The sequence below is a fragment of the Girardinichthys multiradiatus genome, chromosome 24 (genome assembly GCF_021462225.1).
Source record: "Girardinichthys multiradiatus isolate DD_20200921_A chromosome 24, DD_fGirMul_XY1, whole genome shotgun sequence".
Lineage (NCBI taxonomy): Eukaryota > Metazoa > Chordata > Actinopteri > Cyprinodontiformes > Goodeidae > Girardinichthys > Girardinichthys multiradiatus.
Window position 1 is genome coordinate 26692028 of NC_061816.1, and position 23476 is coordinate 26715503.

Here is a 23476-nt window from a genome sequence, read left to right on the forward strand (position 1 = left end):
AGACAGTGCCTGTCAAAATAAAACCACCGGGAACATCCCCTTCCAAATCAGAGGATAAGTGCGCACTCTAGTGTTTGTTGGTGGAATTATCATAGCCTTCAAATGTACTCAACCCTTGGACATGTAAACAGTTTGTCGCGTCACAACAAACTTTAATGTGTTTTACTGGGATTGTATGAGACAGACCAACAAAAAAGTAGAGCGAACTGTGACGTGGAAGGGAAATTACATGTATGTTAACATTTTTTACTAATAAAAATCAGAAAGTTTTTAGTCAGCACCCCTGTGTGTTTTGGGGGATGTCTCTACCAGCCTTGAACATCTACAGACTGAATGTTTTGACAATTCTTCCTTATAAAAGAGCTCAGGCTCAGTCAGATTGGATACAGAGCGGCTGTAAACATCAATTTTCAACTCTTGCCATAGATTCTCATTTGGATTTAGCTCTGAACTTTGACTAGGCTATTCTAACACATGGGTATACTTTGATCTAAACCTAGCTTTGCTTTGATAATGTCACCCAAAGGCATTGTATCTCTGGGTCTTTTATGTCGTTTATGTGTTTACGCTGTCCTGCTGAAAGGGTTTCTTCCAGGATTGTCTGGTATGAAACTTCCCACTAACTCCAGCTCGCTTCTCTGTTCCCGCATCCCCATGGCATGATGCCACCACTATATATTACCATGGGTGAAGGTAATGTGCATTGCTAGTTTGCCAGCACCAATATTGTTGTATATAACCCAAAAAGTTGAATGTGGTTCTGATCTAACCAAATTACCTTCTACCACTATCAGGTTAAAGGTGGTAAACCCAAATGCACAGATCTCTATTTGTTTTGTTTTTTTATTTCCTAATGTTTCGGTTTATGACATAAACTCCATGGAGTTTGTGGTTGTAGCGTGACCAAATATGGTAAAGCTGGGGTATGAAACATTTTCCACGTCACTCTAACTGTTATCAATAGTACATAAAAATATACAATAAACTCTAAAGTAGCTCTCTGTGTGACGATTTGGTCGATAAATATGACACACAAGTATGTACAAGTTTTGAAATATGTCAATTCCGGAAGCTCCTACAGGACAATCATCTAGGCGGAAGTGCTCAGACAGTAGTTCCTGGATGTGATGCGGTGCAGCGTTCATTCACAGAAAACCCGTCCAGAACCAGGAGCCCTCTGACATGCCGACTGGTGCGCTCCTTAGCCCGGTCTGATTTTCAAAGTGATCAGAATCCACCCAGGGCTCTTCGGGCGGGAAGGATCATGTCTGAACACGGGCTCCGTGGGAGTGGGAGGCCGCGGAGCAGCGGACTCACACTGTGGCTCACAGTCATTTTATCGGCTCTGGGTTCAGCTGCAGCGGTGGCTGCTGTGGGTTCCTTCTGCGCAATCATCTACCCCATACTAAGAGGTAGAGACGTCCATCTGATGGCTCTGATCTCTTCTCTAAAGATCTCCCCGCAATGTGTGGAGATGTTCTCAAACTGACCTCTGCTGAATGTTTCAGAGCTGCGAGCCGAGAGGCTGCCAGGAGAGAATGGGAGTGAAAAAAGGATGCTTGGTGAGTATTCCTGGGTTCCTTTCTACACATTCTTCATATTAGAGATCATTCAAACTCAACCTTCCAGTTCTCTGTCCTTTACATTCATATTCAAATACAAAGTACTAAAGTTTATTATAGAATCAGAGAACTTTATATCACACAGTCCAGATTCTGAACAATTCCAGACTTTTCACCACTATGTAGGAGTCCTGGTGTTTTCATCTGTTCCTATAGTCCAATGGGATGTTAGCAACATGCATAAACAATCAGCATAAAAACTCTGAAAGACTTTTTTCAACTTTTCCCAAAGCTCCAGTAAGGAACCATCTGTGCACAGGGTTACTGAAAAAATATGTTTCACATCAGAATCTATTCAAAAGATCTTAATTCATTAGTCTGTCATCTTCCCTCCAGCTAGCAAGTTTTCTGCCAGTTTTTCCTTCCTCCCAATTTTCCAGGTGAACAGCCACCTTCTTTAGCAATGACTTACCCTTCTTGGTCATTGATGTCAATGTCCATAACATAAAGTTTTCGTATTTTGCGATTTGTCTTTAATCGTGTTCTAAACTGAAGTTAACTTCAGGGTTTTATTAGCTGAAAGCCATAAATCAGCCAGTGTAATGAATCTATATGAGGTTTTCTTTCTGAATTGAATTACTGATGTAAATTAACCTTGGATGATACTCACATATATTGAGCTACAAATGTATACCATGACCTCGATAAGTGTATGTAAACTTCTGACCACAACATTATCCAAATCATCCCTGTGTTTACTTCCTACCTGAGAAGTGAACAGATTGCAGGTTTAGTTGCATCAGAAGGTTTTTGGTCAATTTATCAGAAATGGATACAACAACATCCTTAAAAGCAAAACCTTCCCAGCATGCAGTTCTTAATAAAACAAACTACAACCCAATAATCCTGTGTGTTTCTCAGGTCTCTGGAGTATTCTGGTGATCTCAGTTCTTGCAGGATGCATCTCTTGGATCTTCTCATGGGTCCTCACTTACCTTGACTCGTACCAGCATGGCATGGCGTTCCCAAGCCTCCTGTCGCTGCCTGATTTCAGGTACAGCAGAATAAAGCTGGCAGTGGGTTTAGCATTGCATATTGGATGACGTGCATTGTGTTTCTTTTCTGCAGAGACGCTTCCAGCCATGGATTCAACATGAGCTATGGGCTTGCAGTTCTGAACGGCATAATGGTTATGCTCACTGTCGTCTACAGCCTCTGCTGAGGTTTTTCTTCTCAGGCTTTTTTAACCATTCATTGCTGTATTTATATTCAGTTCTCTAGGATGAAAAAGGAAAATGATTGCTTTGTGCTGGTATAAAGAAATGTTCAGATCATTTTGTTTGTCTTTTGGTTTTGGAGTTTCACTAATCAATTATTCAAAGTTCGGCGGTTGATATTGTTGCTGATCAGTGGGTAAATAGTTATTTTTCCCATTAATTAAATGCAACAAAACTAAGAATTCCCACCCTAAACACATCATCCAACAGCCAGTAGAGTGCTAGAAAAAAGTATTTGTTCCCTTGTAGACTCCTTCTGCTTTTCCTTTATTGTCACATTCTGAGTAAATACAAAGGGGGCTTTTGCATCATTTTGGAGGAACTTTTGAAATGTAGTCACATTTGATGATTTCTGAGTATGAAAGGAGTGTTTAAGCATTATGCCACATTTCAGTCAGACTTTGGCTAGGCCACTCCAAAACCTTCACTCTATTCTTGTGTTTTTAGCCATTCAGAAGTGGGCTTGCAAGTGTGCTCTGGATCATTGTCCTGCAGCATATCCCAAGTTTGCTTGAGTGGGTCACAAACCGATGACCTATCGGTTTGTGACCCACTCAAGCAAACTTGGGATATCCCGGCAGAGAACAGAATTCGTGATTCTATCCATTACATCAAGTCTTCCACGTCCTGAAGCAGCAAAGCAGTCCCAGATTATCACACTACCACCACCATGTTTGACTGCTGGTATGATAATCTTTTTCTGAAATGCCGTTAGTTTTACAGCAGATGTAACATGAGGCGCACCTTCCAGAAAGGTCCACTTTAGTCTCTTCAGTCCACAGAATATTTTCCCAGAAGCCTTTGAGATCATCAAGCTGTTTTTTGGTAAACGTGAGATGGGCTTTGTTCTTTTTGGTCAACAGTGGTTCTGATCTTGGAACTCTTCCATGGAGGCCATTTTTGCCCAGTATCTATTTCTTATTGTTGAATATAATATTGAATTATGACATCTGACCTTAACTAAGGCAGTGAGGCCTGCAGAGCTTCAGATGTTCTTCTGTGACCTTTGGTAGGTCGGCCAATCCTGGGAAGGTTCTCTACTGTTCCACGTTTCCTCTATTTGTGGATAATGGTTCTATATGTGCTTTTCTCGAGTCCCAAAGCCTTAGACATGCTTTTGTAACCCTTTCCAGACTGATAGATGTCAATGACTTGGTTTCTCATCTGTTGTTGATTTTCTTTGGATCAGGGCATAATTAGTTGCTTTTTGAGATCCTTTACCCTACTTCAATCTGTCAGGCAGGTTCTATTTTAGTCATTTCTTGATTCTACAGGTTAGGCAGTAATCAGGTGTGGGCGTGGCTATTGAAAGTAAAAACCAAACAATGTGGTTAATCCCAGTTAAAACATGATTTAACAGGTTAAAACTGCATTAGGGACTTACTCAGCTAATCTTTAATGAAATCTTTTTAATGATAATGTGTGACAATATATATGCTCTGTACTTTGAGTCATTCTATAAAAAGCCATCAATAGTTAAAAGAGAAGAAATGTGGACAACCTTGATTCAGCTACTATCTTTATCAAGGGACCTGCAGCTGAGTTTTCATTTTGTCTGTGTTTTAGTCCTTTAAATTCTAAAACTGAATTCCCTGTTCTGATTGGTTCAGAAATATTGCTTCAACACAGATGATTTAAACACTTCTATAGCCTTGGATTCCCCCTAAATCATTTAACTAATGTAAAGGAGCAAAGACTGTGAAGCATCTCTACAAGACCACTAATTCTATAATTATTAGAAATGCAAGAGAGATTCTGCATCTGTGGACAAAGGTTCCTTTAGGAGGCTGGTTTCCACTAGAGCACCACATGTTCTTGTGTGGTGGAAAACACGATTTTCTTGTCCGAGGAAACCAAACTGGAAATGTTTAGCTTCAAAGAGAAACCCAGTAACTCCTCGTCCCCCTACCTAATCCCATCGCAGTGTTGAGGTGTGGAACTGGCAGGATCATGCTTGCTGTGGAGACATGTTTCGCCCACACAACTAGATTGAGGGTGACGGTAAGCTGAACAAAGCAAAGTGGAGGGATACTGACAACATCTACAGAATGAAGATGGAGGATCAGCTGCACCAAGAGCCTGAAACCCCTTTCAGGACACAAAGAACCAACATCCCCAGGCTATAGGAGATCAGAAGTGGGTGACTGATCTGAATCAGTTCCTTAACAGGTTTGAAGAACTTCTGCCTCACACATGGCCATATCCAAACATTTCTAAATGCCTCACCATTTAGAGGTTGAACACACAATATAAACTGTAGACAAAAGGACTTTGTGGACTGGTGCCACTGGAACTGCCTCTAGATTAATGGGAGGAGTACTATGGAGCTGGTGGTGGATTTCCACAGGTCCAAACACACAAGTCCCTGCTACAGCGTATAAACCCACAACATGATGCTGCCACCTCTGTACTTCCCCATTTTTCTCCAAATATAACAATGGTCCTTATGTCCAAACACTAGTGTTTTGCTTTCACAGGACATGTCTCCAACATTTAAGGTCTTTGTCCCAGAGTATATTTTTTAGAAACTATAATCTGGGTTTTTATGTCACTGTTGGACTAATGGCTTCATCGTCCCTGAGTGGCCTTTCAGCCCATGTTGCTACAGGACTGGTCTCACTGTGGATGATTCTCTTCTACCAGCTTCAGCATCTTCACAAGACCTTTAGCTTTTGTTCTGGGGTTGATTCACACATTTCCCACCAGAACCAGTCTCCTTCCTGAACAGTATGATGGCTGGACATTCCTATGCTGTTTATACTTGCATGTAAATGAACAGATTCATGTGGAACCTTCAGGAATCTGGAGATTGGATTAAAGTATGAATCAGACTCGTGGAGGTCCACAGTTCTTACTTTAGACTTCCCTATGATGTCACACAAGGAAGCAAGAGTGTTTGAGGTGTTGCCTTAAAATAGATCCTCAGGTTGGTCTCCAGTTAACTCCGATGTTGGGAATTAGGAGCGTACAAACCCATGTCATCTAGGTTTTTAGAAATTGTTTATTAAGGGATAAAAATCTTAGTGTTTAAAATTCAAAATTTTAAGAAAGTTATAAAATCTACAAAATCAATCTGATTATTCTGGCATCTAAATAAAATAATTTAGCTAATTCTAACAGTCCAGAATAAGGAAACAGTTTGATTTAATGCCACTTTTCAAAGTGTATGTAAATATCTGGTTTTTACTGTATATGTACTATAGAACACAGCTTAGCATGTATTAGAATACTAATGTTAGACACGATTATTAGAACCATGTTTCCATGGCTGTTCAGATTACAAAGGAAAAAAAAAATAAATACCACCTATTTAAAAGAATTTATTCCATATACATGGTTTATTATTATTAAAAAAAAATTTCCACATGGTATAAAATACATTTGGCTAGCTCTCATCTTTTGCATAGATGGAAAAAAATGGCTCACAGGATACAGAAAACACAACTCTATCAGGTTGTAACAGCGCAAATTCTTCAAACTGAACACATTCACACACATTCTGCAAGATTTCCTTCCAACAATCCAAAGATCACAGAAGAAAAATAAACAAGGTTTTTCTAAAGAAATCAAAGGTCAAGCCTTAGTGTCACATTTGATCTTCTTGGAAATACACAGAGCACAAGACAGCTCAATTAGACATGTGTAAAGGTGTAGAGACTAGGGATAGAAGGGTATGTGGGTCTTGTTCATCCAAGTCAGATGAGCAAACAGAAACGAGAATGTGACAAAGTGCATTAAGCTGCCTACATGAACTAAAAATCCAGTCTTTTATGATTATATCAAAATGAATTATTTTAATTCATTATGTGCTCATCTGGATGTTTTATAGCACTGGAAACAAACAAAAACAGTGAAACTAAAAGTCAGACGTTCCACACCTGGAAAAAGCCTTTTTGATCCATTTTGTCAGAATTAAATGTCTCAGACAAAACTAATTTTAAGACCAAGGATAATCAGAGGAAAAGCAAAGCACTTTTTTAAATGACAATTTCATTTATTAAAAGGAAAAATGAGTCAAACCAACTTGGGTCTATGGGAAAAAGTTATCATCCCTAATCCTACGAACTGGTTGTTCCACCGTTTGCAGCAACAAAGCCCTTGGTATAACTGGTAATCAGTCTTTTACATCACTGGAGGAATTTTGGCCCAATCTGCTTTAATTTAGTTGCATTTAGGACCCTTTGAGCATGAACCGTCTGAAAGGTTAATCTGAGATAAATCCAGACTTGGACTAGCTCCAAAACCCTCATTACTTTTAGTTTTAACCCAATTAAAGGAGGATGTGGTGGTGTGCTTGAGATCATTGTTCTGCTGCACATTTCTCATCTGTTGCTGATTTTCTTTAGATCAGGGTGTTGCTTTTAAAAGATCTTTTAGTCTACTTCATGCTGTCAGAAAGGTTCTATATAAGTTCTTTCTTGATTCTACATGTTAATCAGGCCTGGCTGAAGTTAGCTCTGCTTCCTTCATGAATAATTCATGATTTAACAAGGGGGTTGATTACTTTTCACATAAGGTCAAGTTGGTTTGGAAAATTTTTCCCTGAAATGAAATCATTTGAAAGCTGATTTACTCCGATTATCTCTGTGTGATGTTAACATATGTTTGAGTTACTTTGCCAAAAACAGCAAAGCAGAAATCTAAATATTATTAGCACATGTATCTTCATTAAGGCTTGATATATTTTAAACCATCCTTCTACACTTGTGCTTCACAAAAGCTTCTTGCAGAACGTTCCTTCTTTAGATTTTATACTGACTTTCTGCACAGATTAGACTGTCTTGAGTTTTTGCCTTTTCTTATATCTTTTTGAAAGGATTCTTAAAGGCTTGACACTTTTTTTGTGCAATTCATCAAGTAAAATGAAAAAAAGACCGGCACCGAAAGCAGCTCCAGTTATTATTTTAGGCACCTAAACACACCACAAATGGACCAATCAGCAGCCTAAATACAAAGGTGCACACTATTACATCAGTTTTACTTCTCAGTACAAATACTTCCAACAAATCTAAATCTTTGTTAGTGCAAAACAGTTTTACAGTAGGAGAAACAAAGATGGTTACTGATATATTAAGTCATTTTGGCTGTTGACAAATGATCCAGGTAGAACAGAACTTTTGTCCATTTGTACCAATCATTATCAGCAGTAAGCAGATTTAATAAAGTTGTTATTGTTCATATTAAATCTAATCTTTCCACAACTATAATATATTCAGTTTATTTTATGTACACTTAAATCCCAATGACTGCATCATAATGCATAAAATAAGGTTCCGATGATGGGTCTCTACACCATACTGTAATACGGCTCATTTTAACAGTTCTTGTTTGAAAAGAAACGGCAACAATTTTTAAATTGTTGCCTACTCTTTATCTGAGGAATAGACTGTCAAACTGACTGCTTTCACTTAATAAACTTATGCCTGTTTAGTGTTAAACAGTTTCTTCTTTGCTGGTCATTTTTTGGGGGCACGTCCAGGATTCTGTGCGTTGTGTAACATCAGAACTGGAGGGCATCTCCTGGGCTCCCCATGAAATATTAGTCATTAATCAGTAACACAGACACTAGGGTACATTGCCTGCTTGGAGACAAAATGTAAACAGTTAAATAAAATGTGTTCCAAATACTGGACCAATCTCAAATACCGCCTAAAATAGTGCATTTCTCTTCTTCCACCATGCATGTCATCAACAGGACAAAAGGTTAAATGTGATTAAAAAAAAGATAAATATAATTAAATAACTAGAATCAAACAGAAATGACATTGTGAAGGATTAAAAATTCTCATTTTAAGTTAAAGTGGTTTTCTGCCCACAGAGTTGTCATAAACACTGCATAGAGCTGCAGCAGCTCACCAAGTTACAATGGTTGCTTTTCATGATGTCATCATATACACCATCCAGCTGAACTAACTCAATCAGTTTCTCCTCCACTGTTATGATGGACCTTCAAAGCCCTTTCAGATGCCCTCAGGAGGCATGAACCAGTTAGGTGGTATAAAGGTCAAAGTTATGCGGCGCTGCGCCTCTCCCTCCTGTTACTGTGCACTGCTTGTCAGTGGGCTGGAAGAAGGGTGGTACATTGTTCTTCTTTCAAGAAGGAACATTTACTCATCTTATACTTGTTATAATCTGTCTTTAAATACTCTGACATGGTGGTATAGATTTTTGATTCAATTCTTTACCAGACAATGGATATTAATGAACATTCAATGTTGTCGTAAATATACTGGATTTAGCACGATGCTAATTTGCATCTGTAGTCCCATAAAACAAACAAGATACAAATATTCAGACAGATTAATACATAAAAATAAGAGGTACAGAGATTGAAGATGGATTACAATAAATATAGATTGATTTATTGTAATCTCATACAGGCCCTGTTCTACCACTGAGCAGGTTTAATTTGAATAAAATCACCAGGTCACTGGACATGGTCTGTTTGAAGACGCTGGTAAAACATTTGCATTAAGCCCAGATTTCATCAGATCTGAGAGGATAAATGGAGCATTCTGTTTGCACGTTTATGTTCCCCCTGTTGTACCTAGTTTGAATACCGATAATTTCACTGACTAAACTGTCCTGTTCCCTAGAGAGGCAGGAGCTGGAACAGTTTCAACGTGATTCTACGCCTACAATAAATATCTAGCAGCAGAAGGTAGCGCAGAGCTATTTCGGTTTGATCAGGGATCCTAACCGGTCACATTTCTGAAGAATCAATCGGGCAAACTAGGAGAGTTATAGCTGAGTGCAACTTCTGATAAAAGCATTAACATGAATCACCCTCCTATGCAGTCACCGTTTGAAAAAGTGCTGGACTCTCGGTGGACCTGAGTCAGAACTTCCTCATTGGTGCGCCTGGAGAACACTCTGTAGAGCCCAGCCAGGAGGAAGATCACAGATATGACTGCGAAGTAGTATCCATAGATGCGAAACTAAGGGAGGAAGACAATGCAGGCCGCCATCAAACACACAACCCAGATATTGAAAAGCTTTCTCCACATAATGACATTTTACCTGAGTGAAAACGTTGAGACCCAGTCCAGATGAGTCCACCACAACCACAGTGATCAGAGTCCACAGCAGAAGAGCCCCAAACGTGTTGACTCCAAACACCAGAGCATATCTCTGCATGCTGAGGTTGGCTGCTATCTGGTACCTGAGGGTCAGGAAGCAACACTTTCATTTATGCATCATGTTCCTCTCTGGTAGGAACAAAGAAATGTGAAGCAGCATTGGCCCAGTGAGAAGATGGATCAGGCTTCATCTGGTAACCTCCTGCTTATCTATGTTCTCAGGAAGTTGCAGGTGGATGTGCTTCATGTTGAAACGGAGCAGGAAGCCTCAGATGGGGCAACAGCAGCTTGCTGTAATCTGGACCTACTTAGCTAAGGTTCTGCTTTCTCTCTTCCTGTTTTTCTTTCCAAAGTTCTCAGAGAAAATTGAAATAGTTCAACATCTGATTCTGATGTATCCTTGTCTCTGCAACTTTCTACAACAGAAGAGACTCACGTTGCCACGGTGATGAGAAGCATGTAAACGGCTCTGAAGACGACGTAGGAGCTGTAGCACATCCAGATGTTCTTCTGCAGGGTCATGATGAACACGCACACAGCCATGAGCAGGGACAGGATCCACAGAACCAGTTCTCCCCAGCGAGCCCAGGACACAGGGAGGCAGCCCACCAGCAGAACAGCCAGAGCGCCTGCAGACCAGCAGATCAGGTTTAGCTTCAGTAGGAGAAAGTCTCTTCATGTTCAAGGGACTAAACCTGATGTCGGTGCCAAGTCAAAGGTCCAGAACAACTAGGGATGGATAAATTCTTTTTAGCTTAAATATGTTCATATCAACTACAAAAAAGCTGTTTTCACATGATCATTTCATTAAGGGGATCAGCTATCCTGGCTTGGTTGCTCTCAGACCTGGAGAAGCAAAGAATCACTTAAATAGAACCTTTCTGATATCATGAAGTAGGCCATATCAGCTGCTAAAGCTCTGCAAGTCTTGCTGCCTCACTTAAGGTCAGAGGTCATGATTGAACTATAAGCAAGAAACGGGGCAAAAATTGCCTCAATGGGAGAAACCACTGCTGACCCAAAAAACACAAAGGCCCATTTCACATTTACCAACACACCTTTATGATCTCCAAGACTTTTGGTAACGTATTCAATGGAGTGACAAGACAAAAGTGGACTATTTTGGAAGCTGTGGGTATCACGTTGCATCTGGGATAAATCTAACAGCATTTCAGAAAAATATCATCATTTGCTTAGTCAAAAGCCAGAAGGAAAATGTCCAATCATCAGTTACTGACCACACTTGGTCAACACAGCAGAACAAAGATCTGAAGCACACCAGGAAGTCCACCAGAAAATGGATTGGAAAAAAAACAAGGTTTTGGAGTTGAGGGGGAGGGGCTGGCCATGTGGTATTTGTTTGGTCATGTGACAGTGATGCAGTGCAGGATTGTGGGATGTTTAACTGAATCAGGGAGATAATCTCAGTAGTAAAAAGGTAGGGCCATATATATTATATTAGGAAATATCAGTTATCGACGATGACATTTTTTTTAATCAACCACTGTTTTTAAATGACATCTTATTGCTGACATGTGTTTGGATTTTATGAAATAATTTCATATCTGCTGAAAAGGCTGTGACACAATATTCAATCTTTCTGATTGTTTATTTAGGCTGACATTAAATTCAACCAGTGATTTTCCGTCACCCACAGATGACATTAATGTTTAGTCATTTGAGACAACGCCAGATACAGACAGAAGATCAGAGTCAGATGGTCTGGACCTGGCACAGAATTCTCCTGCTTTGTTGTTCTGTTTTCTGTTTGCATGAAGCAAAGTAAGAAAGAAACATTATTCTTTGTCATTCATAGCTTTGAAGGTAAAAGTTGAGGAATATTGTTTGTGGTTTACTTACCCAAGCATTAAAAATATTTTACTGCTACCAATCAGTTAAAACTGTAATTCAGGATAAAAAACTGGACATAAATTGATGTACATTGAAGTCTTAATGACAAATTTTTCTAAACGAGTGAAATAAAACCACTGAGCATTACAAACAAATCATGTCACTATGTTTGTTTAAGCAGTGTTGTATCAGTTCATGTATAACAAGAACTAGCTCTAAATTCTGTCCTATACTATATGCATTATCCGAAGCTTCTGTTTTATTCCATCCAACTAGTAAGGCTGATTATACTTGCAGCTTATGAGAGCAAGTGAGACGTCACCTTTTGTTCATGACAATGAGACCAGATGTAATCCATTTTTGAGGAAAACTAAGAGTCCAGTTTTGTTATTTTCACAATTAAAACGTTTCTTTGATTACAGACTATATTTTAAAGGACCTGTAATCAATGTCATGCTATTTAGTTCATGCCTGACCATTTCGTTTGTCTGTAACATGCAAAGCACTGAAAATGTTGCCATTTTGTTCTTTCACAAATAGAACAAAGTTTTAAGAATCTTAAAGTGTTCCAAAGAACCTCTGTCCAGTGCAGAGTCATCAAGGCGTGGCTTGAATGAATTAGAGGTTGTAGCGGTTAGCTGCTAGCTTGTCACGGTGTTTAGTAATCGTATCTTGTCCCTTTCTTCTACTGCCTACACAAAATGACAACATTAAAGTGTTATTGAGTGGCCCTTGTAACAGTTTCTATTAATCGACAGTTCTGAGATTCCAATAAGATTTTCCACTTAAATAGGTGCGAGCTGGGTCTGGATTGACTCGTCGAGGCCAGAATTTGAGAAATGGCGGTCAAGAAACTCATGAGTAAAACCAGAAGCCTTACCGAGCAGCGTGGACAAAGTTTCTACATAACCGTTGTAGATTTCATTGTCCTTGGATAAATGGATGTCCTCCCACAGTACTTGAGCGTAGTTGATGATGTGGAAGTAGCCACATGTGGCCAGGGCCCACCACACTGACCACGCCAGCAGAGGGCGACACCTGTAGCATTGCACAAAATCATCAAAAAGCATCCGCAACACCTGGATAAGACCACTGCTGCCACCTGCTGCTTCAGATGACCTGGACATCTGAAAGACGATGAGTGAACTTCTTTAGACAACACACAAACTCATGTTTAACAAGTTGATGTGACCTGGAGGAAGCTGTTGCTTTCTCACCATAAACGCTCTACTTTCTGAATTCTCCCCATTTTCTGTGTTGGAACTGATGGTAGCTTTAGGTTCCTCTGCTGCTCCTGGACTCCTGTGGAAAAACAAACTTCTCTTGGGCATAGGGAGGAACCAGGGGGCGACAGAGGACACGACGGCTGATGCCAGCGTAATGATGACAAGGTGGACCAGCTCCACTTTGGCCAACGAAAGCAAGAGCTGACCCATGAGTGACCCGGCAGCTGAGCCAAACAGAGTGACACTGCGGCAGTAACTGGTGACTCTCTGGTAGAGCTCTGGCTCCACCACGCTGTAGATGTAGGAGTAATAGGCCACTTCCGACGCCGTGGCCAGTCCAAAGAAAAACTCCAGCAGCTGCATAGCCAGTATGCCCTGGGACTTCCAAAGCATGATGTAGGTCAGCACCAGGCTGCAGGCCTGCAGTACCAACACGGGCTTGTAGCAGAGGTAGTCTGTAGCCAGGAAGACCGGGAACAGGAGGGCGAGGTAGGAATATGTCCATACGGGATAGATTGTATTGGTAACCTGCCGATAATACAAGAAATATATTTTTAGGGAAACAAGAATATGAAATTGTTACTTTTACCATTAAAAACAAAACAACCACAAAGGAAAAAGAACCAACAGAAAACTGTCCAGATTAACAGAGCTGTTCCTTTTTTGTCCTAAGGTTTTTAATCAAATAAGAATAATCTTGAGTAAACCCAACAAGCAGTTCTTAACCATTGACTTCAAAAGAGCAAAAGTTATCCAAACCAACCTGACCCTGAGTGGAAAAGTAATTTCCCCTAAACCTAATAAGTGGTTGTTCCACCCTTGGGAACAACAGCTGCCACCAAGCGTTAATAATAACTTGTAATAAGTTTTTAATACCAAAACGCACTATTATTTTTTAGAATTCTTGTCTTTGATTTTCTGGTTTCTGGTTGAAGTTAAAGTTCAGTTTTGGTTCAAAACATGCCACAATATTTAAGTTCATACATGGTGTTTTTCGCTTTAGTTTAATTGCATAAATAGATTAAACAGAATGCATACCTCAAATGACTTCTGAGAAACGTCTCGGAGTCAGATTGGCCCGAGTCTGCAGTCCAACTGCATTAATCTTTCCCACATGCACAGTGCGTGGGAACTGGATATACTTGCCCATCCTGCGTGACACAGCATTCCACACTTGGGACGGCACACCAGAAAAACTTCTCTGGGAGATGACAGCGTTGTGCCATAAAGTGATGGTCTGCCAAAAACTGATCGTCTGCAGCAGAAGCGCACACAGCTTGTTCACTGTGGCATAACATGCAACAGCTGCAGCGTAGAAATCGGCCAATCAATATAATTTATATATAAATATATATATAAATATAAAATGACAAACATGTCTGTCAAGGTATTTATTACAGGTTTTATCTCCCTTGAACTTCATATTCTTTTCAGAGAGTCACCGTGTTCTTATTTTGAGAGTATGAGTTGAAACGCCACCTTAACGTGGTGGAGGGGTTTGAGTGCTCGAATGATCCTAGAGGCTATGTTGTCTGGGGCTTAAATGCCCCTGGTAGGGTCTCCCATGGCAAACAGGCTCTAGGTGACGGGTCAGACAAAGAGTGGTTCAAGAATCCCTCATGAGGACAAAAATATCGAGGCACGTGACGTCGCCCGGTACGGCAGAGCCGGGGTCCCACCCTGGAGCCAGGCCTGGGGTCGGGACTCGTCGGAGAGCGGCTGGTGGCCGGGTTGCTCCTTGCGGGAACCGGCCGGGCCAAGCCCGAACGAGAGACGCGAGGCCATCCCCCAGTGGGCCCACCACCTGCAGGGTGAACCGTGAGGGACCGGTGCAAAGAGGATTGGGTGGCGGACAAAGGTGGAGACCTCAGCGGCCCGATCCCCGGATGCTTATGCTGGCTCTAGGGACGTGGAATGTCACCTCGCTGGTGGGGAAGGAGCCTGAGCTTGTGCGGGAGGTCGAGAGATATCGACTAGAAATAGTCGGGCTCGCCTCCACGCACAGTGTGGGCTCTGGAATCCATCTCCTTGAGAGGGGTTGGACTCTCTTCTACTCTGGAGTGGCCCGCGGGGAGAGGCGGCGGGCTGGTGTGGGTTTGCTTGTTGCCCCCCAGCTCAGCCGTCTCGTGTTGGGGTTTACCCCATTGGATGAGAGGGTTGTATCCCTGCGCCTTCGGGTTGGGGAGAGGTCTCTGACTATCATTTCAGCCTACGGGCCGAGTGGTAGTGCGGAGTACCCGGCCTTCTTGGCGTCCCTGTCGGGGGTGCTGGATAGTGCCCCTCCCGGGGACTCCATTATTCTGCTGGGGGACTTCAACGCCCACGTGGGGAACGACAGTGACACCTGGAGAGGCGTGATCGGGAGGAATGGCCTCCTGATCTGAATCCAAGCGGTGTTTTGTTATTGGACTTCTGTGCTAGTCACTTGGCACCAGGACACCCTAGGCAGGAGGTCGATTATCGACTTTGTTGTCGTATCATCAGACCTTCGGCCGCATGTTTTGGACACTCGGGTGAAGAGAGGGGCTGTGCTGTCCACTGATCACCACCTGGTGGTGAGTTGGATCCGCTGGAGGAGAAAGCCGGACAGACTTGGCAGGCCCAACCGCATAGTGAGGGTCTGCTGGGAACGCCTGGCGGAGCCCTCGGCCAGGGATGTATTCAACTCCCACCTCCAGGAGAGCTTCGACCAGATCCAGGTGGATGTTGGAGACATAGAGTCCGAATGGACCATGTTCTCCACATCTATTGTCGATGCTGCTGCCCGTAAGGTCTGCGGTCCCTGTCGCAGCGGCAATCTCCGAACCAGACTGTTGCATGCCCAGAGTGAAGCATGGGGTTGGATCAGTGATGGTTTGGGCTGCCATATCATGGCATTCCCTTGGCCCAATTCTTGTGCTAGATGGGCGCATCACTGCCAAGGACTACCAAACCATTCTTGAGGACCATGTGCATCCAATGGTTCAAACATTGTATCCTGAAGGTGGTGCCGTGTATCAGGATGACAATGCACCAATACACACAGCAAGACTGGTGAAAGATTGGTTTGATGAACATGAAAGTGAAGTTGAACATCTCCCATGGCCTGCACAGTCACCAGATCTAAATATTATTGAGCCACTTTGGGGTGTTTTGGAGGAGCGAGTCAGGAAACGTTTTCCTCCACCAGTATCACGTAGTGACCTGGCCACTATCCTGCAAGAAGAATGGCTTAAAATCCCTCTGACCACTGTGCAGGACTTGTATATGTCATTCCCAAGACGAATTGACGCTGTATTGGCCGCAAAATAAGGCCCTACACCATACTAATAAATTATTGTGGTCTAAAACCAGGTGTTTCAGTTTCATTGTACAACCCCCGTACTTCACCGGCATTGTATTATAAGAGTGATTTAGCCTGACCTGATACAGAGAGAATGGGGTAAACAACTTTAGCGTGTGATCAAATGTAGAACCCCTTTCATAGCTGCTTTGAGTGTTGACAGATTTTTCCTGGTCCATGTTACGAACTAATTATTTAAAGGATTAACCAGGAGGCTGACATTTTTAGACAGATTATCCCAATCTGAGTGTGTCTGAGCCTAATGCTGCAAACAGTCCTATTATAATGGAGCAGTGCTGAGGGAACCCACTCGTAATGGACCCGTTTGTTTTACCCGTTCACCATCTAAACTACCCCATTTACTTTCAACATATCAAGTGTCTGAGCCAAATGAAGGAGGGGTTGTACTGATACCATGTAGTACCATATACCATATAGTGTGAATGCATGCTGTTTCCATTGTATCATATAATGTGACAAAAGAGCAGCTCATTTGAGTAGAAGAAAAACATAGTAAGAGTGCGAATCCGAAGACAAAAGAGTCTGGAAATGTCTCATGGGGCTATATGAAGTAGTGAAGAGGTGCAAGTGCACAACTACACGTGAACACGAAAGTAGTGACACTGCCCCTGACACAATCCATTGCAACTGCATGATGTTGTTTGGTCCAGTCGAAATAATCTCTGTGTGAAAGCAAACCGGGCCAACCTAAGGTGTAACTTTTCTCACCTTTACCGATCCCTGGACTGGACCATCAGTGTGAATTTGCCCTGCGTAGTGTGACAGACAGGTGCACCAGCATAACCTTTTTAACTGCTAAGTTACTGCAGTGAAATTCAACGCCCACATGTAACAAACACAATTTATATAACTATTGTGAGTTACAGTACTGCTGTAAAAATGATACGTCTTTTTTAAGCTCTTTGCGGGTGCAGAGAAATGAAACTCTAAAGTCCGGAGAAGCCTAGTATTTCATTAGATTTCTCTAAGCTGCAGCAGGGTGGTGTCAGGTGTATCCTTATATTTCAAGGAAACTTGGAAAGTGGAGGACAAAATAAGACAGAAAAAACAACAGTATCTGAAGGTCATTTCCTCGAATGCACTAAAGTCCAACACAGACCTGACACAGAACCTTGAAGGGCTAAAAGACAGTTCTGTTTCAATAAACTGGGTCAATTTGGGGATTTTTCATTGAGGTAACTTCATATTTGTAACTTTTAATAAACTACTGGTAAAACATGTCTGAAGATCCAATGTAAAAGTATTTCTTTGCCAGGTTATGTGGTGATGCAACACTAGAGATGTACCCATAAAGCATAAATGAACTGTGATAAATCACCACTCAATCCATGGAAGGACATTGATTAAATATACATTCTACAGAATTATTATGTATCATCATTTTCCCCATTTTATTTATGAATCCCAATAATTACTTCAGTCTTTATACGTAAAAACTGGAAGTTTTTGTTAAAACAATAACGATGAACACAGAGAGGCTGCTGGGAGCCACGAACACGCAGGTCACGCTGGACCATCTTTTATTCAGATGGTCCAGAAACAGACAGCTACACACACGTGTTGGGAGTCAAGGTGGAGAGTGATGCAAGCAGGACTGTGACCCACAGCAACTGTACCTCACCTGGGTCTCCGTAAGGTTCTTGTCCGGTCCCATCAGGTAGGGAGTGAGGAAAGGTTCCGACGGCCGCAGGCTGGAGAAGAAGCCGTACACGCAGAGCAAAACAGTGGGATATATTGCAGACATCATGGAACAGTTTGATGCGACCTCCACAGAGTTCTGCTTCTATGGTTTCACCGGACGCTTCATATCATCCAGTTTGAGGTGCACTACCGCCCCCAGCGGGCCTGAGGAGGAAAAACAAGCTTCAGAGGAGGAGCTCCGGCTATATGAGAAACAGCCGAGTCCAAAAGCAGTGGTGTGTTCAGATTTCTGCCTTCAGTCAAGAATAAAAATGAATGCATCAGTTTCAAAGGGGTTCCTATTTAAAAACAGCACCTTTACATGTCCATTTATTTTTAATGTAATTGAAAATGTTTTCAGAAATCAATCCAAAAATGTGGCTTGGTTATATATTCATCTTCAATCATCTGATACATGTATATTTGATTACAGTATAACTACAGCTGTTCTGGTTTTGGTCTCAGAGGTTGGTAGAGAACCTTAAATAACAAACAGCATCATGAAGACCAATGAACCCAGCAGACAGGTTAGGGAGAAGGCTGTGGAGACGTTTAAAGCAGGGTTAGGTTCAATCTATCATCTGAACAAGGAAAGAGGATGAACTAATTGCAGACCTACCAAGACATGGACGTCCACTTGAATTGACATGACAGCAGAGAAAACTCTTTGAGCCGCAATATTTCAAGTAATCTTGTGAGAAAGTACAAAACTGAATCAAAAAAGGAGGCAAACTAGCTTTGTTTCACTGCCAACGTTTTTGCCCTTGATTTAGTTTGGAGTAAATACTGACGGAACATTTATCCAAGTACTCAAATGTTCTTACGCAGGCTGGCAGAACGTCCAGGAGGAAGCTAAACACAGGAAACTTACAGTGCTGTGAAAATCATGTTTTCCCAAATGAAATGTCTGTACTTGTACTGTACCGTCATTCCATTAAAAGTCCAATACCTGTTCTGGTCATACAAAGCAGGTTTAAAATTGCTATCATATGCTATCCATTTCAATTTTGGTGCATTTTCTGAATTTATGCATCTTACTGTATTATTATTATTGTAAGTATTTTAAACCATACATCAGAGAATTTAAGTGCACCCTTCCATCAAACATTTTGACAGGTGGGCGGGACTTCCGGTGGGGGGCATATGGGTGCCATGTGGTTGCCATGTGGGCAGGGGGGGGGGGGGGTATCCAAGGGGCGTAACAGTGGATGTTGATTGGTTGTCGTCATTAGGGGCGATACCTTAAATGAGTCAATTAAAACACAGGGGTGTGTTTAAGGGTGTTACGGGGAAGGCCTTAAATGAGCCAATTAAAACACACAGGGGTGTGTTTAAGGGTGTTATTAATAATCTGTATGTTTTTTTCAGGCGTTAATACATCTAAAAAACAAAACAACAAAAAAAAGACATGCATCCTTTTATATTTTTAAAGGTATAATCAACTTAATGTTGACCTATCACATGAAATCCTAATAAAGGAACTGTGTAACCTGACAGAATTGTAAGTTAATTTTTGCTTTACAGCAGGACCTATTTGTTGAATATATGAGCCAGTCTAAATCCGTTCAAAATAGAAAAGACCTAAAAAAGTAAATAAAAAAAAATTGTGCTTCACTACATCGATGGAACGAGAAAAACCTTCAGCTTCTGCGTCAACATACTGGAAAAGCAGCTGAAAATAGGTAAGACGAATATCAGATTAACAGAAAAAAAAAGAACATCAGTATACTGTTTCCAAGTTACAAATTGACTAGCAATGATGTGTTTGTTTTTGAATCATGAGAGACTCCATTTTAGGAAAAAGGAATGATAATTTTAGTTACCTGTAGCTTTTCTAAAAACATTTTACTTTTTCATCTTAGAGTTACAGGGTTACAGTTATTCTATATCCCAACTGTTAGGGGCGATGTCAGGAAGGGGCAGTTACGTCTGTTTCTTAGATAACATATCACCTTTGAACTCAAGAAGGGTTTTGGTCTTAAAAACATAGTCTTTGCAGTTGAGATAACACTGTCATGTTCTGGTATAAATACTGTGTGTAAATGTTGGGGCTCTGTTTCATTGGTTAACCTCAGTGTCAGGGTCTTCAAATGCTGAATGTCATTGAACCATAACACTTGTTACATTGAAAAATACCAGTACTGACAAGAAAAAATGTCGGTAAATATTTCAGGAAACCCGGAAATTGTGGCTTCTTCTTCTGATAATTCACAAAAGCACAATGACATCTTAAAACGTAAGTAAGTAAGTAAGTATCATTAAATGCATGTGAATGTTCTCAAATTTTTGTTTATATATATTGTTTATATATATATATATATATATATATATATATATATATATATATATATTTTTGTTTCTTTGTCATAGAACCCACCGCTGATGACCTTGATGATTTCATCTTGACACAATCAGATTATGGTAAGTAAATGTTAAATGCAATAAAATATATATATATATATATATATATATTATAGTTAACCCTTGACAATGTTTCAATTTATAGATTTGATGAGAGAGGTAAACCCGAATGATCAAGTTGGAGGATTTAGCGGCTGGAATAGACACTCTAAATTAAGGAGGCGAATTATCTCCAAACAAGAAAAACTCCCAACTACATCTGAACTTTCTTCTAACACAGAAATTACGACAGATTCTTTGAATACTCCTCCGCCAATTATCATCATTTCCCCTGAAGACACACCGGATAAGTTACCGGCACCTCCAGAAAGTAAGTCCTAAGAACTAACTGTTTTTCTTTGAGAGTGAATGTATTTTATTTATGTGTTATTAGAGACTTTTGTTTTAAACCTCAGATAAAACTTTTTACAGATTCGACTGAGAGCTCTGTGGAAGACATAGTTGTCGAGCAGGAGCAAGGTAAGGAAATAAAAATTAAATAAAAACAATATATATATATATATATATATGTATTTTAAGCATAGTTCAATAAAAATGTCATATAAACCTGTTTACAGATACATCCAAAGATGCCACATTAAATCCGCCCACCAGAAGGTCGCTTTTCAAAGATCAAGACAGCTTTCAGCAGAACGGCACAGTTTCAGTCCAACAAGAAGTGAAATCTGGAGGTTTTACCGCAAAGAATCGGAGTAAGATTAAAAAAAAACCTTGTGTATTTTAAAAACTATTTTTTCGTTTTATTTATGAACGCTGTGCTGCGCAGCGTAAGATAACTTTTATTGTCTTCTGTTTTTACAGAATATTTAACCCCGGCCAAAAGACAGCGACTCTTTGCGCTACAAACCCGAGCAACGCTAGTGAGTGGTTTAATGAACGGTACGTTTTAATTCATACATACATACTGAATTAATTTTAATTCCCCTTTTTTTTTTTTTTTTCAGCTTTAATGTGATTATTTCAATATATATATATATATATATATATATATATATATATATATATTTATTATCTTTTTATTTTTATTTTTTTTCTTTATCTTTCCAGAGGCAACGTTGATGGTGGAGCAGATTTCATCGAGACCTGGACAGCGCAGGAAGACAGTCTCTACAGCCTCACGGAATCTTCGTAATAAGACCTCATCGTTAACGCTTCTGGCTGCATGTCAGATTCTGTTAAAGAAGCATTTTGGTGACATCAAGGTGATTTTAAACTGAACTGATCACTGTGTTTTTTTTTTTTTTTTTTTTTTTTTTTTTTTCTGTAGGTTAGTTTTTTTTTTTTTTTCGTTTCTTATGTTCATAGAAAATGGATAACCGAATCAGACTTGCCCTGGATGAAATAAGAAATTTAGTTAATGAACTTAACGAAATTCCCATTAATGCAGAAGAAAATAGCACACCGTCTCCACACAGCATTGAGCAAAATGATCCACCTGACACTCATCATAACCCCTCTACGACACACTCCGCAGATCATCACGGGGGTCATTTCAATACGGGAGTAGCGGTTAGTTCTGATCAAGTAATCAGACTTGCCCTGGATGAAATAAGAAATTTAGTTAATGAACTTAACGAAATCCCCGTTAATGCATCTCCTGCTAACAGTGAAAATTTAATAAATGAACATCAGCACGGTGACGTTTTAAACGTAATCAATCAGGCTCTTTCCGATTTGAACAGCGAACCGTCTCCACACAGCAGCATTGAGGAAAATGATTCACCTGCACACGCCGCAGATCGGCACGGTGACGTTTTAAACGTAATCAATCAGGCTCTTTCCGATTTGAACAGCGAACCGTCTCCACACAGCAGCAGCATTGAGGAAAATGATCCACCTGACACTCATCATAACCCCTCTACGTCACACTCCGCAGATCATCACGGGGGTAATTTCAATACGGGAGTAGCGGTTAGTTCTAATCAAATAGAGCGAGATCCTCCAGCTGTGGTTGAACGTGAACATTTTAATAACCATGAAATAAGGAGACCTTTTACCATACCGCCGCCCTGTCCAAGTGACGTTCCAGATTTAGCAGCATTCTATACAGACATCATGCGTATTATAATTGAATTAGCCGACGCTGCGAGATCGTTAACCAGACGTAACGACGTTGTGCAGCTGGAATTAGTGGGTGAAAATCTCAATCGTCACATCACATTTACTGTTACAGATGATGGAAATATGATCCTGCCTGCTTTCGAAAACTTCCTCGACGATTTAGTACAATCGAATGCAAATATACCTGTAGATAATAACATGGAATTTGTTCTTCAGGTTGTTAATGACCCAGCAGGAGGTTCTAAGCGTAAAGCTGCAGGAACGTTAGACTGTGAACTGTTTAATAAGAAAATGCGTCATTTGTATATTATAAACAATACCGGTAATCAGTTATGTTTTGCAATCAGCCTCGCACACGTCTCTGATCCTGAGCTCACGGATCACCGTGCTGTAGAACTGGGGAGGAGATGGCACCATCAGGCAGGCCTTGACGAGCAAACAGCAGTTACTTTTAGTGATATTGGTAAATTTGAAACCATTCTGAAGAGAAAAATTGTAGTGTTTCACAGAACCACGGGCTCTACTGCTCTGTGTAAATTTGAGACCAGTTTCCCCGATCGTTCAAACCCTCTGTTTTTGCTGTTATTTCAAGGTCATTACTATGGGATAAAAAATCTCAAAGGTTTTATGGGGTGCAGATATATTTGTAATTACTGTTACGCCAGCTATCAGAATGCCAATACACACCATTGTGAAGGTTATTGTCCAGTGTGTCGAACATATAAATGTATGCTAGAGATTAGCAATCCTGTAAGCTGTGCAGGCTGTCAAAGAATCTGTCGTAATTCTTCATGTTTCAGCAGACACAGGGAACCGCGCATCAGAAATAGTGCTGAAAGGCCTATCAGTGACTGTGAGTTGGTAAAACTGTGTAAAGTATGCAAACGGATATACGTTATTCCAATCAGTAAACCGAATAAACCACACGTGTGTAATGTAAAATGCAGTATTTGCGGTGAAAATGTACCCCCCAGCC

At 40.7% G+C, this 23476-nt stretch overlaps 2 protein-coding genes and 1 long non-coding RNA gene across 4 annotated transcripts; 2 read left to right on the forward strand and 1 right to left on the reverse strand.

The window, feature by feature from the left end:
- The first annotated feature begins 1082 nt into the window (after positions 1 to 1082).
- arl6ip6 (ADP-ribosylation factor-like 6 interacting protein 6) lies at positions 1083 to 2896 on the forward strand. Its single transcript, XM_047355724.1, has 4 exons — positions 1083 to 1412; positions 1509 to 1562; positions 2484 to 2616; positions 2691 to 2896. Exons 1-4 carry the CDS (start codon positions 1265 to 1267, stop codon positions 2782 to 2784), a joined length of 429 nt encoding a protein of 142 aa, XP_047211680.1. The 5' UTR covers positions 1083 to 1264; the 3' UTR covers positions 2785 to 2896.
- Positions 2897 to 6148: 3252 nt separating this feature from the next.
- slc19a2 (solute carrier family 19 member 2) lies at positions 6149 to 18165 on the reverse strand. 2 transcript variants are annotated; one of them, XM_047355722.1, is made up of 6 exons: positions 17960 to 18165; positions 12987 to 13523; positions 12650 to 12896; positions 10355 to 10547; positions 9860 to 10001; positions 6149 to 9777 (listed from the first exon to the last, which is right to left on the reverse strand). In XM_047355722.1, the coding sequence occupies exons 1-6, from the start codon at positions 18083 to 18085 to the stop codon at positions 9622 to 9624; spliced, it is 1401 nt and encodes a 466-aa protein (XP_047211678.1). In that variant the 5' UTR covers positions 18086 to 18165; the 3' UTR covers positions 6149 to 9621. The 2 variants fall into 2 exon arrangements, with proteins under 2 accessions (XP_047211678.1, XP_047211677.1); XM_047355721.1 differs by having other exon boundaries at positions 6149 to 10001.
- Positions 9995 to 11913, forward strand: LOC124861788. The gene is made up of 2 exons (XR_007036750.1): positions 9995 to 10235; positions 10344 to 11913. It is a non-coding gene; the product is annotated as an uncharacterized LOC124861788 (long non-coding RNA).
- Positions 18166 to 23476: the final 5311 nt, after the last annotated feature.

Bases quoted from the DNA above. Each gene is read 5' to 3' on its own strand.
- slc19a2 (XM_047355721.1), bottom strand. From the start codon at position 18,085: ATGATGTCTGCAATATATCCCACTGTTTTGCTCTGCGTGTACGGCTTC. The intron at 13,524-17,959 runs GTGAGGTACAGT...TATTATCGGCAG, and splicing joins AGAACCTTACGGAGACCCAG to GTTACCAATACAATCTATCC. The intron at 10,002-10,354 runs GTGAGTCTCTTC...CCTGACCCTCAG, and splicing joins CTTCTCATCACCGTGGCAAC to GTACCAGATAGCAGCCAACC.
- arl6ip6 (XM_047355724.1), top strand. From the start codon at position 1,265: ATGTCTGAACACGGGCTCCGTGGGAGTGGGAGGCCGCGGAGCAGCGGA. The intron at 1,563-2,483 runs GTGAGTATTCCT...TGTGTTTCTCAG, and splicing joins GAGTGAAAAAAGGATGCTTG to GTCTCTGGAGTATTCTGGTG. The intron at 2,617-2,690 runs GTACAGCAGAAT...TCTTTTCTGCAG, and splicing joins CTGTCGCTGCCTGATTTCAG to AGACGCTTCCAGCCATGGAT.